This window comes from Aulonocara stuartgranti (genome assembly GCF_965226115.1).
Source record: "Aulonocara stuartgranti genome assembly, chromosome: 16".
NCBI classification, from domain to species: domain Eukaryota; kingdom Metazoa; phylum Chordata; class Actinopteri; order Cichliformes; family Cichlidae; genus Aulonocara; species Aulonocara stuartgranti.
This window is the reverse complement of record NC_138952.1, coordinates 37,788,282-37,802,938: the sequence shown is the minus strand read 5'-3', so window position 1 is coordinate 37,802,938 and position 14,657 is coordinate 37,788,282. Positions and strand designations below refer to the sequence as shown.

The window sequence follows — 14,657 nt, the reverse complement described above, 5'->3', positions numbered from 1 at the left end:
TTTTTTTCTCTCTTATTTCTTTTCTAAATGTACTTGTATATTGTTCACATGTTGAAATAAATTACCAATCAATCAATCAATCAATATTCCGTATGGTGTTCATGTAATTTTCTACCCAACAGTTCAGCAAAAAACACATGATGATTTCAAGCATGTGATGACAAAGGCCTTCCATTATGGTCTTTGTCATCACAAGTCTGGCTGATCATGTTTAGATGACTGGCCTTTTGATGCCATGACACCCCTGACCCATCAAGACAAGTCTCCACTAGCTCCCTGAAGGTGTGCTGTGTCATCTGGCAATAAGATGTTAGTATGATGTGGTGTGAAATAGATTTGTTTGTCCTGAACATCCCACAGATGGTCAACTGGACAAATCTTCAAACTCTTTTTGAACATTTTTGGTTCATGGCAGGGTGCATTATCCTGATGAAGGAGGCCACAGCCATCAGGGGATGCCATTTCCAATAAAGGGTATTCATGGGTGTGTTTTCTTTTAAGGGGTGTACTGCAACAGTGCTAAGGTAAGTGGGATGTTTCAAAGTAGCACGCACAGGACCCAAGGTAGCAGAACATTGCCCAAAACTGCACACTACCTCAGCTGGTTTGCCTTCTTCCCATAGTTCCCTGTCACTGGTGCACCACCGTTCCTTCATTGAATCACTTTTGATTGATAGTAACCACTTCAGACCAGAAACACCCCACAAGAACTGCATTTTCCAGTTTTTCTTGATGATCAGTGTCATTCCTTTCACCTTTCAGTAGTCATAGTGTTAGCTAAGTGTATGTTGGCCCGGTGCAAGCAATCATTGAAATATGTTTGGAAACTCATGACAGTAAGAACTGAGGCTGATAAAAGGTGCTTGGCTTAGTGTTTATATAGTATTTATAATAAAGTGCTTGCTAAGATCTAAATGGCTTAGGATTTTAGAGTGATGAGTTAAAAAAGTATTTTCAGTCTTTTTCCAAAGCTGCACATAAAGCACCAGTAAAGTTGTAACTCCAAATAACGTAAACAGACAGTAAGAAATGCAAAATATTTCCTGTAGTCCCGGAAACAGTGTGATGTGAACTCTTCTGGCAGTGAACAAAAAGGAAAAAATGAATGTCTGTTATCTGACGACTACAGGAAAGAGCACAGCCCACAGAAACCAAAAGGTTCAAATGACAGTTTCTAATGCAGTCTCTGTACAAAAGGAGAATCTGGTGAGAATCAGCTTAGTGTTTTTTTTTACAACGGGGAGAAGACAATGATACTTTCCAGCTTCAAAAGCTTCTTTATTTATTATTATTTGAGCTCCTTATTCTACCCAAGCAATGGTAAGACTTTCAGTTTCACCTTCTAAACTGTAGCAGTTTAATTTTAGTAATTAATTTTTCAACTTTAGTGATTAATGAGAACTGCTGGTCCAGTGAGTTAAAAAATGGCCACAGTAGAACACAAATATGGACTTGCATTTCTCATGGTCAGTGTGTTATGTTATTGAAAGGTACAGTAAATAAAACATTTACCCTTAGATGTCTCTCCACATGGACTCTAATGACAGAAAGAAAAAACAGAAAGTTTTAACCTTGTTTCTGAATTTCTTTTTACCAGGTTTTGAGGTGATCCAGCCACAGAATAAGACTAATAACCCAGATACAGTTTTCATCAGCTGTAACTTTACAGCAAACACTGGGATAATTGTAGATGTTCGACTCAACAAGGTTTTACCAGAGAAGTATGTCGAAGCATGTCTCTTGGTTTTAGTGAATTTGTGTTGTTTTTGAGATGACAAAAACAAGCTTTTCTCTTTCACTGCAGGATGTTGAGAAATTCTCGTACTACTTGTATGAACTCATGTTTGCTGACTGAAGTTCTCTTTATGTTTTTGATCAAATGTTTGTATGACAAAAAGGTGTCTGTATGAAGTCTGTAGCAGTTCTATGTTCAAAAATCTGCAGGTTTTCTTTTCCCATTTTCAAGAATTCTGCCTGCTGCAATTTTAACATTATTTCAATTAAAATAATTAGACTGGGTCATGCTAGCTGCATATCTAATATTTCTTTGTTTCCTTTCAGAAAGATGCTCTGCCAGACTGAATCTGAAGCCTGTCATAACATTATCGTACTTAAAGACGCTCCATTCAAGTACATTTTCATCTTACTCAATGCTGGGCCAGAGGCATGGACCTCAAAGTATGAATGTGAGTGGTCAGCAACAAATAAGGATGGGACGGACAAAACCGTGACAAGTGCAGCAAACAAATTAATTAAACTGCAACTACAAGGTATGTATATACAAAAAGTGATAAAAACAGAAATTGCATTTTATTTATTTATTAATTTTTGTCTGCAGAAGTGAAAGATTGAAATGACAAATGATGCAACAGAACGTCCACATTTTAGAGCATCAAATACTGTGATTCTGTCAGATGCTGTTAGAATAGTTGAGATTACAGTCTCCCTCCAAAGAGTAGTTTTCAGTTTGGAACAAGTCACAGTTGAGCTCTGCAGACAGCTTGTTCTGTTCATCAGAGCTGTGTTTTGCACTTCATTGCATACTTATCTGCTGGCTAGTTTTTGTTATGGGGGAGGGCAAAGTTCGGTTTCAGCCTAACTGGTTGTGGTCTCTCTGTGCGTATTGGCCATCATTAAAAAAAACATAAAACACATTCTTTCACAAATTTTCACAAATATTAAAACAGTAAGATGAAGGAAACATGTCCGAACACGAAATCATTTTAACAAATAACCTTTTGGCAGGCTGCTGGGAACCACACGGGAAGAGTGACTTGAGCAGGTCCTAGACAACATATGCACAAGGGTGATGAGGGGAGACAGCTGTCAACGCAGCAGGGACACATAAACATAGTGCACATAGACTATCAAAATAAGACAGGAAACGCGCCAAAAAGTATAAGCACAGTAAGTCCTGCTGTGCAATTCAAAGGTACAGACTAAAAGTTTTGATTTGGAGGTGGTAAAATTAGGAACTATGTGTTGTTAAAGTTGCAAATACAAACCCACGATCCTACTAAATCAAAGTTAAGACTTGAGACTTTTTTAGCAACAGAATCATAATGTCAGCAAAGACACTGTGACTCAACCTCCCTTGTGTCCAAGTTGCAAAGTCCGTGTGGTCTTTTAGCCCAAACCACACAAATTTTGCGATAAAAAGCCCAGGGTATCCTCTTTACTGTGCAGTAGGACTCATAGATTGCATAGCTGGTGCTTGATGTAGACGTCTCACATTTACGTCCCCCACACGGGACAAAAATGCATTGCTGTGTCTTAGAAGGATATGCAGGTAAACTCTGTTAGCACTGTATCAACACAGACACTCAGAATCTTCAATCAGAATGATGAAAATGGTAAATCGACGGGTTCTTTTTCTGCTCTGAGCACTCAGAGTGATTCTACAGCATGCCTCATTCACTATTTCACACAAGCATTGTTTTCTAACATTTGCACATTTTGATGCATCTTGGGGTAAATGTCTTACCTGAGGATATTTGGCATACAGACTGCAGTAGCCAGGGTTGAACCATCAACATTCTCATTAGTAGATGGTCTGCAGTGCATGTGTGGGTTAGGGGTGTGTTGTTAAACTTGTTAAACGTTTTTTTGTTCAACCATGTCCTGGCAATCAGGGCAAAATGTAGCTCTGTTTGATATGCATTAAAAACCATTTCAGTTTAGCACATGGTTAAGGCTGTGATGAGTGTTATCGCTGAGGACAAATTAGACCTCAGAGGGTTAATTGTCCAAGAGATTGCTCCTTACAGTTACCACTTTGTAAAGAAACTATCACAGAAATACTGCAAGGCTTTGAAACCTGTTGTTGACTCTTAAAATTAAAAATAAAAAAATAATAATTTCTGTGCAGGCTAGGATTTTTTTTCACCTCAGAGATTTTAGTCTGTATATTCAGTGGTTTAAGCAGACAGAATCTTTTAACAGTATCTAAATCAAAGTTTGACTTCCTTGCATTGCTGGTCAGATCTGATCAAACTACGCCCACGCTACTGACGAAGCTGGCTGGATACTCTGTGCTGCTAAATGTGTAAAACAGTCTTTACAACAAAACCTAATAATGCATGTTTCTGAACGTGAAACTGGCTGCTGTTCATGTCGTTGTGTTTAGTGACGTCAGTCAAACCACTGAAGTACAAACAGGAAGTAACCACTGTTTTTATTAGGTCATCTGGAAACCACACCACAGTGTACTCCTCCCCCTTCACCTCCTCCCCCTCAGTCCCATCAGCTCATGTGGATTTTGATTGGTCTGCTGGCCCTGATGTTTGTGTACAGCTGTATCATCACCTCCTTCTACATGAGGCTTATGGTGACTATCTGTCAGAATTACTATTTTTCTGAGGCTGTAATTTACGATATATGTCTTTATATGTCTTAGTGTGTTTTTTATCAGATGTTTGTTATCATCTTGCCCGGACGCAACGTTAAAAGGTCCACAAAGCAGCTGAAAGCAGCTTTTACGATGGTCAGCCAGGTAATGGATGAAGGGAGATGTTTTGCTAGAGATTTTTACACAGCCGTAGTTCATTTTCTAAATGAGAAAGAATTCAGGTTTAAACTTTTATATAAGGTCTATGATATGACCACAGCTTTCACTGTTGTTGAGGGCTTGGGGAGCTTCTTTTGATCGTTGTTATTTTGAGACTTTCTTAGTCTGAAATCATATTTGTTTGTTTTTCCAATTACAATTTAAAATGATTTTTGTTTCCAACTCAGTGTAAGCTGTTTATAAGCTGCTTTGAAATTCTGCTTTTTTTTTACACTCACAGCAGACGATACAAAGCCATAAAATAATTGTTCAGATCATAACAACACACAGTGGATGTTCTGTGTCAACCTCAAGAGTCCTTTGAAATGAAACATCAAACTGACCCACACAGATTTTTATTGACATCAGACATTGTTACAGTTAGACACACACAAGTTAAATTTATAATGTTTCCTAATAAGCTGACTGTAAATATGAAATGCACAAAAGCAGGACGTCCCCAAAACCGAATGCAGTTTTAATGCATCATTTTCTGCTATGAGACTGTAAAACGCCTGCTGAGCAATAGGCTCCAGCCCTTGTAACATAACTAATGTGAAATTAGTCTATAAGGTGTTCTTTAGAGTTAAAAGACTTTCAAATTCTTACTGCTTTTCTTTCTTACATAAATTCCATCAATTTTGACAAGCGTCCCGACACCACTGTTGAAATGTGGCCCCAAACCATCACGCTGTGTTTTACAGTTGGCTGTATACACTCACTAATCCACCTCTTTCCTGACCTCCTCTCTATATCTTGATGCCAATGTGCTGCTGATTTTCACTCTACTTCTTGAAAAATTTGGCACACACCAGCCTTTTTCTCCCTGTTTTCTCTGATCCCAAAGAATCACTGTCCATGTTTGCAAATTTTGCTTCATCTGACCACAGAAGAGTTTTCCACTCGACGATGCCGACCGGAGGATTGTGACTTTGATCCTTTGTCCCTCGAGCATAAAGATTTCTCCTGATTCTTGGAAACTTTTAATGTTATGTACTGTAGAAAGTTATTCTATTTTACATTGAAGACCATTGTTCTGGAATTGTTTCACAATTTGTAGACAGGTTTTTCAAAGTGAGTTTACAGACAGTTAATAAGATACTGAAAGACATCCATAAAAACTGTCCTGCCTTTGTGCCGTGCCTGAACACCCAGTTTTAACAGCAGTATTATCATTAAATACATTTAACAGAATAAAGCTATCAAAAGAATGAGGCCGAAATGTCTGCATCTCCTCTGCACTTAATGTTACTAAACTAATTACTTGAAAAGAAATCCTGCTGTAGGTGATGTGTCACTTTTGTGTTTTTTTTTTTTGTTTCAGAACAGCAGCAAAGATTGCGAAAACTCCACCTATGTTGAAATGAGGAACGTTCCAGTTCAGCTGCATCCTCACCACATTTACAATACTATGCAAAAGGCTTGAGCTGCCCCTCATTTCTTTATATCTTATTAGGAAAATGGGTAATAGGTTCAACAATGTCTTAAAACATGTAAAAATACATGGAAATACAGTATCTGCAGTAAATACAACTGTGTGCACACATGCATAAACAGAGTCTTCACAATTCTAAGGAACTTTAAATATTTCATATGACCAAACTTATTCTTCTACATAGCCTGAGGGGGGGGGGGGGGGGGGGGGGGGGGGGGGCTGGCTGCCTTTATTCCATTTTCCATGAAGCTGGTGTTGAGGCCCAGACCATGACTAACAGTTTTCTACCCAGATATGCTTTTTTTCTCAATCCATACGACCTGTTGACACTGACTGAATAGACTGTAAAGTCGGCATTGATTAAAGTATAACTTTGAAAGAGCTTTAGAAACCTTAGAGAGCTGCTGATCATGACCAGTTTAAAATGTTACAAGAAAGTTCAGCTCCTTAGAAGCAAAATATAAAGAAATGAGGGTCGCTCAAGACTTTTGCACAGTACTGTAGCTCACTCATCTGTCTTCAGTATCTTCAAAAAGAAGACGTGAACAGCTCATATTGTGCTCTCAACATTTTGTTCTTCAGTATTTGACAGTTCATTAAGTTGTATTGTGCAATAGCAGAAAACCTGTGTACTACTGAAGTAAAGAGGGGGGTGAACTCACCTCTTAAAGGCACATGGTTTTATTGACCTATAATATGATCCATTAGTTTAATCTTTTTAAAGTCTTACTTTATTAAAACAATGTCAGCTATTGATTTGATGTAATTCCTCAAAATAGTAAGTGTGGATTGTACATGTAGCATCGTGGTTGGATTTTGTCTCTGACATGTTGAAACCTCATGATTCTTCCCTGCTCTTAGGTCTTCAGGTCAGAGGTCACGGTTGGTCCTACGTACCAAACTTGTGGGGATCCGGCTTTTCACGCACCAAAGCTGTGGTATTCTCTTCCATTGTCTTTACGCCGTGCAGACCCCACTGACTCTTTCAAAAAGCAGCTGAAGACATTTCTATACAAACAAGTTTTTAACTAATTTTCTCATTGTTTTGTTTTATTTATATTTCTGGTTTTATTGTGAAGCACTTTGTGATTTTTATCAGTAAAAAGTGCTATAAATGCATCTTTCTTACTTACTTTTCTAAATCTGCCTTAATCTTGTATTCAAATTACAATATTTTATACTATGTTTTGTGTAGTTTCCACGTGCTTCAGTGTTTCTGCACACGCACACAACAATGGTACAATTTCTAATTATTGCGGTACATGCCTTATTGCTAATAATATTATATTTTTATAAATATACCTCAAGCTCCCCATTAGTGGCCAGTTTGGTTTCTGTCTCATCGCTTGTATCATTTTATGATATACATCGTTGAGGGTGGGGGATACCTACTTATCCTAGTTTACACATTTCAAGCTGGAGAAAACGGTGTGCCCATCAGCAGCCACAGAATCGGTTCAATATCCTTTACTAAGGATAAATGTAATTGTAACCTCTTAGTTAATCTGAACGATAACCTGTTGTTTTGCTGGAGGGGAACAGAAAATCATTGCATTTGTCATCACATGTAGCAAATATCATACCTTGACTTTTGAATGGCCTGTTGTCTTTATGTGTCTTTTATTTCAAAATAGATTTGTATGGTTTCTTTTAATCAATAAAAATTAAATCCAAAAACCTCTGCAGAGTGATCCTTCCTAACCATCACTCCATCTATTTTCTTAGATATTTTTCCAGCTAAAGTTGAATGGGACATGCACCCATTTCAGCTGACCTTCTTTCCATTCTTCACTGAAAGCTCAAATGTCTCCCATAGATGTTCAGCTCAGTTTCATCTGAGGGCTGTAAAGGCCTTACTCATACACATTATTTTCACCTTCAGTAAAAATAGGATACATACAATGTCATCCTAAAATAGGCCACTGGTATCAGGAGAGAAATGAGTGGTCCTTCCCTCTATAGAGTGAGGTGGATTCCCAGAATTTCGGGTACAAAGCATAATTTTTCAAAAGTAGTCATTTGATCCCCAATCTGCAAATCCATACTGAGAGAAAGAATGACACAAGAGGGACACTATTGCAGTCTCAAGTTCATTCATACTGATTCAAGGTCGCCACTGCCTGATCCTTTCTCACAATATGTTGGACTATTGGCAGACTTTGGCAAACTAACTATTTTATCCTACACCAGTGGTTCTCAAATTGTGGCTCCCTCTAGTCATTAAAGATGAAATAATTTGTGCTGTATTAACAGAATGCTAGCACTTTCTTTGCAAAGCATTACTACCCTTCCTGTTGTGTTTGTGTCAAAACTGAATTATGATATCTTCCACACTATGCACTCTAACATATAAAAGTGATGAGCACCTCTTGTTACATATGTGGTTTTCTTAGTCAAAATTGACCACCATAGGAAATGAATGGGAATCCCCACCCACACACACACACTGACTGACTGAATGACCCACTGAACTACAACAGAAAACAGCAGTAACGTTTGTAGAGTTGCTGAAGTTGGGCTAGCTGGTATATAATGATGTGCTACATGATTGCTAGCGACATAGCTATGTTAGCATAAACACAGTGAAGCTGGAGGATGAACACCAACTTTTTTCCACTGGATAAAAGTTAACGTGAGGGTTCCCGATGGTTAGAGACAAATGTAATCGCATGGCAGGATGCTGTAAACGGACCAAACTCCAGTCAGGAGAACAACTGAGATAATCCATCCACAACACGAGGTTAGTCATTCATATACTGCTGCATGGGCTGTAGCTACATCAGAAGGGTTTAAAAACTGAGCTGTAAAATGAACAGAGTTAATAAAATCTCAGAGAGGCAGACAGTGATCACTGACTGTTTTTAGGGGCTTGTTCAGATTAAATAGAACAAGATACAAAACATTAAAACATGTTTAAAAGACACAGAGTAGTTTGTTCACACGTCATCACTTGAAGACCGGATGTCCCACCTGCTGTGACTGTTTTCATGCAGCACAGCTGTTGTTATTATCAGTTGTCACATCCTGTTTATGACAGTTAAATAAATAACATTCATATAAGAAAGAAAATTGTCTCTTGTAAACTGTATGTGGTTTTAAAGAGGCCTATACTACTGTACTTTAATGGAGGTCATAAGGGTGGTACTTCAAGAGCCATTTATTTTATGAGGTGGTACTCATTGTGAAAAGTTTGAGAACCACTGGCCAACACAAAACGATACTATTTTTCATGCAACTTTTTCAATGACACAAAATTATTACTTCAGTTTGGCGAGACTTTTCATAAATATTCACCCTGTAATGGATCGTGTATAGATTCCAGTAAAAAAAACTAAAAAATGAATCAAATAGTAAATGATTCATTTTTTAGTTAGGGTTAGGGGTTAGGGTTAGTCCCTTCACTAGTCCCTAAGGACCCCAAAGCGCTTTACATATCCAGTCATTCACACATTCACACACTGGTGATGGCAGCTACATTGTAGCCACAGCCACCCTGGGGCGCACTGACAGAGGGGAGGCTGCCGGACACTGGCGCCACCGGGACCTCTGACCACCACCAGTAGGCAACGGGTGAAGTGTCTTGCCCAAGGACACAACGACCGAGACTGTCCAAACTTCCGATTACAAGATGAACTGCCAACTCTTGAGCCACGATCCATAATATAAGCAAGTAAAATTTCTAGTTTATACATTTTCGTTTTTCTCTTGTGTTTCGTCATTCTTTCATTCTCTGGAAAGTGTTTTTTCTCTGTCTTTTCCATGGAAATACAGCAACTGTACATTTAGCTACCAAAGCATAATGTGTTACAAACTGCTTAGAAGAAAAAAGACTTTATGTTTGGCAATATTTGTTTAGCTGATTGAATTTATGCACCTAAAATTACCTGCTACATAAGAAGAGATAATCTGTTTATGCTCACTCCTCCTCGGTAGCACTAGAGAGATACTTATGAACCACAAACCCAACTTCGAGATCCTCACCATGAACACATCACAGAAATGAGTACAAAAACAGGATGTGTTGAGGGTGTAAGTGGGGCTGTTGGATGTCATTGTTTTCTTATTACTGAGTATCTCCATGCTGTCACCTGGAAGCAATATTAGGCAGCATGTGTCCACCTGCCTGTCAGATTGAATTTCTTAATTGGTTTAACCTCGGCTGAAGTGTTTTCAAAGTGGACTTTTTTATCTATTCACATAGTGCATGACTATCGTGGATGACAAAACTACACCTTATGTACAAATTAGTTGTCACAAGATATTCACACCTAGTGTCGGTCTGGTATATCGTTTGTGTTACTGAGGCAGCATGCTCATGTTTCAACCTTTAATTCTTTTGGTGTCATACACTTTGAACAGGGTGAAGTCATGTATTGAACTGACTTGCGGGTCCATTATTCTATTTTGCTTTTGCTAAATAGTTGTGGAAAGTTAACGTTTCCATTGTCAGTCAGCTCCTGCTGTGCAGGTCAGTGTGGTGAAAGACTGTCTTATCACTTGTGAACAAAATTGTCACGACTGGGGGCAGCAGCCGTGTGACGTGTGGAAGGAGGACTCAAATGCAGCACTTATTAGGATGTGAGGGTGATTTATTAAGAATACCGAACATAAAGTGGGGATGGCAAAACAGAACTAAGGATGAACTAAACTGGGAGAAACTAAACCATAGAGCAGCAAACCTGAACATGAAGGGAGGACAGCAGGGGATTCACAAAGTAATGTAGCGTACGTAACACAGAGGATGAACACAGACGATGCGACGAGGTGCACAGGCAGACACGCAGTGTAAATGCACACACCAGGTAATTAGGAAATGGCAGACAGGCGGGGACACAGCTGGAACTAATGGACATAACGAGACAAAGTAAAACAGGAAACACACAGACTGTTTTACACTACCAACTGGGGACACGAACAGAACACAGAGGGGAGGCACAGGTAGGGATGATAGAAACACACAACTCAAACCCTAAGAACAAATACAAAATCAGAATAAACTAGAACAATGATAATAATAAACTTAAAGTGCTGGGTCATCGACCCAGGACCATGACAAAGATTGGTAATAGCAGAGTGCTCTAGATTCATACCGGTTATTTTTTTATCCCATTTTTTGGAAATGATCTGTAATTAAGGTGGAGGCGGCACTCCTTTTTTTTTTTTTTCTTTTTCTTTTTTTTTTTTTTGCCTGTCCCATTTGGTTCTTTAGCCATCAGAATTGTTGTCTGAAGACCAACAAGGATACCCAATGGATTTACTTTGCCAAATGGATCTTCGTGGCATTGCCGTATTGGTCCATTTGATCGATCTTTGTTTTTATTATTTATTATATTTTATTTTCAGATGTTACAGACGGGACAGACATGAGTGAGGGATAGGAAAGGGAGAAAGAAAGAGGAAGGAAAGGAAAAACAGAAGGGGAGAGGGACAGTGAGAAAGGGGGGAGAAAAAAAATAAAAATCTCCTGGATCACCTGTTGAGAGAAAAATAGAAAACAAGCAAAAAAAACAAAGCAACATACTAAACACAACACCATCGCATTAATCTAGCTAAGTGTAAACAGCAGTAAATACTAAATATTCAATGTTGTTGTGCAGCACGCAGGACAGATGTGCTTCGAAGTAGCAGCCAAGAAAGGTGTAATTTGGGTCTACGAGCAGTGAACACCCGTGTGCATACTTGTGTGGATCAGCGCGCTTGTATTCCAAAGGTTTCTCCATGTAACGATCTGCTAGGGAGTGTGGGGGGGCCACAGCCCCGTCCTCCAGGGTGTGAAGCGGGTATGGAGGAGATCAAAACTCCAGACATCCAGAGGCCCCCAGAACACAAGAGACCAAGGAAGACCAACAGAGGGGCAGCCGCGCCACTGTCCCAGTAAGAGCTGAGGAGAGTCCCAGGTGTGGGTCCACTCAGCAGCCGCGGAGCAGAAGCCAGGGGGAGTTGCAGTGACGTGCCCATGAGCTCCGCCGGCCCCCAGCCGTGCCTGAGTGACCGAGCCCCAGGCCGAGAGGCCGGGGGCACCCCACCTCCGAAGGGGCCCGAGCGAGCCCCAGGCTCCAGGCCCCGATAAGCGGCCGCCAAGGAGTGAGCCGGTGTGTACCTGGACGCCCACCCCCAGACACAAAGAACCACCAACGCACCGACACCTGAGGGAGTCTGCCACCGGCAGGGGAAGTGGTGGTGGGTGGAGATAGGCCTCCAAACCTTGGAGGGCCTGAGATGTCCCCAGAGAGGTGGCGTCTGATACCCAACCTGACATATAGACACAGACATACAGGCACACACAGACACAAACATTCATTCCCACCCTCATGCTCTCATGTGCACTTACTCCACACTCAACCAACGTGGAGACAGACATAAAGAGACGCTGTACACACGATCACACTCCCCAAGCGTACTCTACAAACCGGGTCTAGGTACCCTTGCCCCTGGAGGGGGGAACTGCACCTAGACCCAGGTGGTGTTACCCTTTTCCCTGCGGTGGGGAGAGGCAGACCACCCCGACTCCATAGCAGCAGGGAGGCCCCACACCCTAGACCGCAGTCGGACGGCCAACTCCTCCTAGCCCTCCCGCTCCAGCAGGCCGCAGAGAACGGGGGTGGGAGAAGACTCCAAACCTCCCTCCACCCGCTCATTGTAGTGTTGATGCATGTGTGTTCTAAGGCACTCCTCTGAGACCGTCCTCAATGAACGGTAGTGATGGCCAAATGAAGCTTTCTGACGCTTGTGTTGAAAAACGGTTCATTACTCGAAGCTTTTCAACACAGTCCTCTCTGGTGACATCTGGTGGCCAAAAATATGAAGAGCAGCTTGAATCCACAAAATAAAACCAACTGCTTCATAATGACTGTTCACTCTACAGAGTGGAGTTCTGTCTGATATTGGACCGCCGTTGTGTTGCTTTGATCATATATTGTTTGGTGGTTAAAAAAACGTGTTTTATTTGTTTAATAAATAATTTTGACCAGTAAACTCTCCTTGTTTAAACATGCACCATGGTGTGGTCTTTCTTTGCTTGTGACTTCTTGAAGTTGGTAAATACAATAATTGAAAAATACCACGTTACATATATATACATATAATAATGTACAACACATTATGGAGTATGCTTCTGCCCTGAGGTCCTGCCTCCATGCACTTATGCAGTTAATCGCTAGACGGGTGTATTTATAAATAATATTATATTAGGGAAATTTTCCCAGACATATTTTTGACCTGGGGGTAGAATTGATTGTGAAATGGAAAAGGAAAATGCTTATGAACTTGCAAATGAAAAACATGATGCATTTAAGGTAACCCTTTCTCATTTTTATTTAAGAAGAGAATTTGTTCCACTGTGCGATGGCCGAACCTGCTCCTTTTCGTGGAGATAATTTCTCCTGCATTAAGGAAAATCCCTTCACATGGCCCAGAGGAGGCTGCAGTGCAGCGAGACTGGTAGAGATGCAGGTATACAGTCTACCTGGGCCCCACAAACTATCAGCTAAAGAGAATAAATACATTCAATTGCTGCACATTTGGCAGACAAACATTTTCAGATTAGTTAAACAATAAAATAAATATTTTCACAACATTACATGTAAAGAGTCAAGTGGAAGTTTTTCTAAAGTTATTTAATGATATTTATATTATGGAAGCAGATTTTTGACATTTTACCTTTTTCCCGTTTTTAGATATAATAAACACGCACAGAACAAAAGTAAACAGCAAGAACACAAAGCTGGAAAACCCACCCGATCGACCAAAATCAACTCAAAATACTCCCACACAACAGAACCTCCTCGATTCCTCGCTGGCTCCAAATCTCTCAGTGGAATGATCAGTGGTTCGCTATCTGTCACCATCAAAACACTCCACAAATCCCGCGAATGATTCGCTTCCTTATAAACCATTGAATCAGACACCGAAGCAGTTAGGCTCTAAATGAAGCTTCGGACGTCACTGATCACGTGACTCTGGCCAAACGAATCAAGCTTCGACACAGTCTGAAGCAGTGTGTTGATTTTTTTGACACACGCACCGGAGCTTCAGCTTCAAGCTGATGAACGGTAATAAACAGGCAACATTATCATTTACACCTACTTTCATTTACACCTAATGTTTTATTTAAGGATCACAAATAAAATGTATGTCTGATTTAAAATAAGTAAAACTTAAGTCTGTCCCTCCCTTGTGTTCACTTTAGTGTTCCCGGTCAAAATTAACCAGTCAGTTTTAACAGCTCTTAAATTTACATACGAAACATTTTTCACCACCAAATTCAGTTCAGTGGGTTGGTCAATGGGTCATTCAGTGAGTCATTCAGGGGGTCAGAGGCCAAAGGGGTGGGGTAGGCGGTGGATTCCCATCCATTTTCTATGGTGGTCACTTTTGACTGGGAACACCACAAATGTAACAAAGTTGATTAAAACTCTCAAAATTCAACGAAAGATGTGGTCATCACTTTTATATGTTCAAGTGCATAGTGTAGAGGATGCCATAAGGGTTTTTTTTACATCATAAAACAATATTTATGAGTTTTTTTAATTTGTACATCGGTCAGATTTTGTCAGGGTCCTGGGTCGCTCACACCCAGGACCCTGCTAGGGGACTGGCTACACCCGAAGCCTGCTGCTGATCAGGGCTCGTCGGGGGAGCTACTTAGGAGAATCTTGGAGCTCCCACTGACGTGGG

The 14,657-nt window shown here is 40.3% G+C and overlaps 1 protein-coding gene across 1 annotated transcript; it reads left to right on the top strand.

The window, feature by feature from the left end:
• The first annotated feature begins 1,102 nt into the window (after positions 1–1,102).
• LOC309690570 (uncharacterized protein) lies at positions 1,103–7,650 on the top strand. Its single transcript, XM_082507679.1, has 5 exons — positions 1,103–1,320; positions 1,598–1,721; positions 2,062–2,270; positions 4,182–4,327; positions 5,871–7,650. Exons 1-5 carry the CDS (start codon positions 1,251–1,253, stop codon positions 5,970–5,972), a joined length of 651 nt encoding a protein of 216 aa, XP_082363805.1. The 5' UTR covers positions 1,103–1,250; the 3' UTR covers positions 5,973–7,650.
• Positions 7,651–14,657: the final 7,007 nt, after the last annotated feature.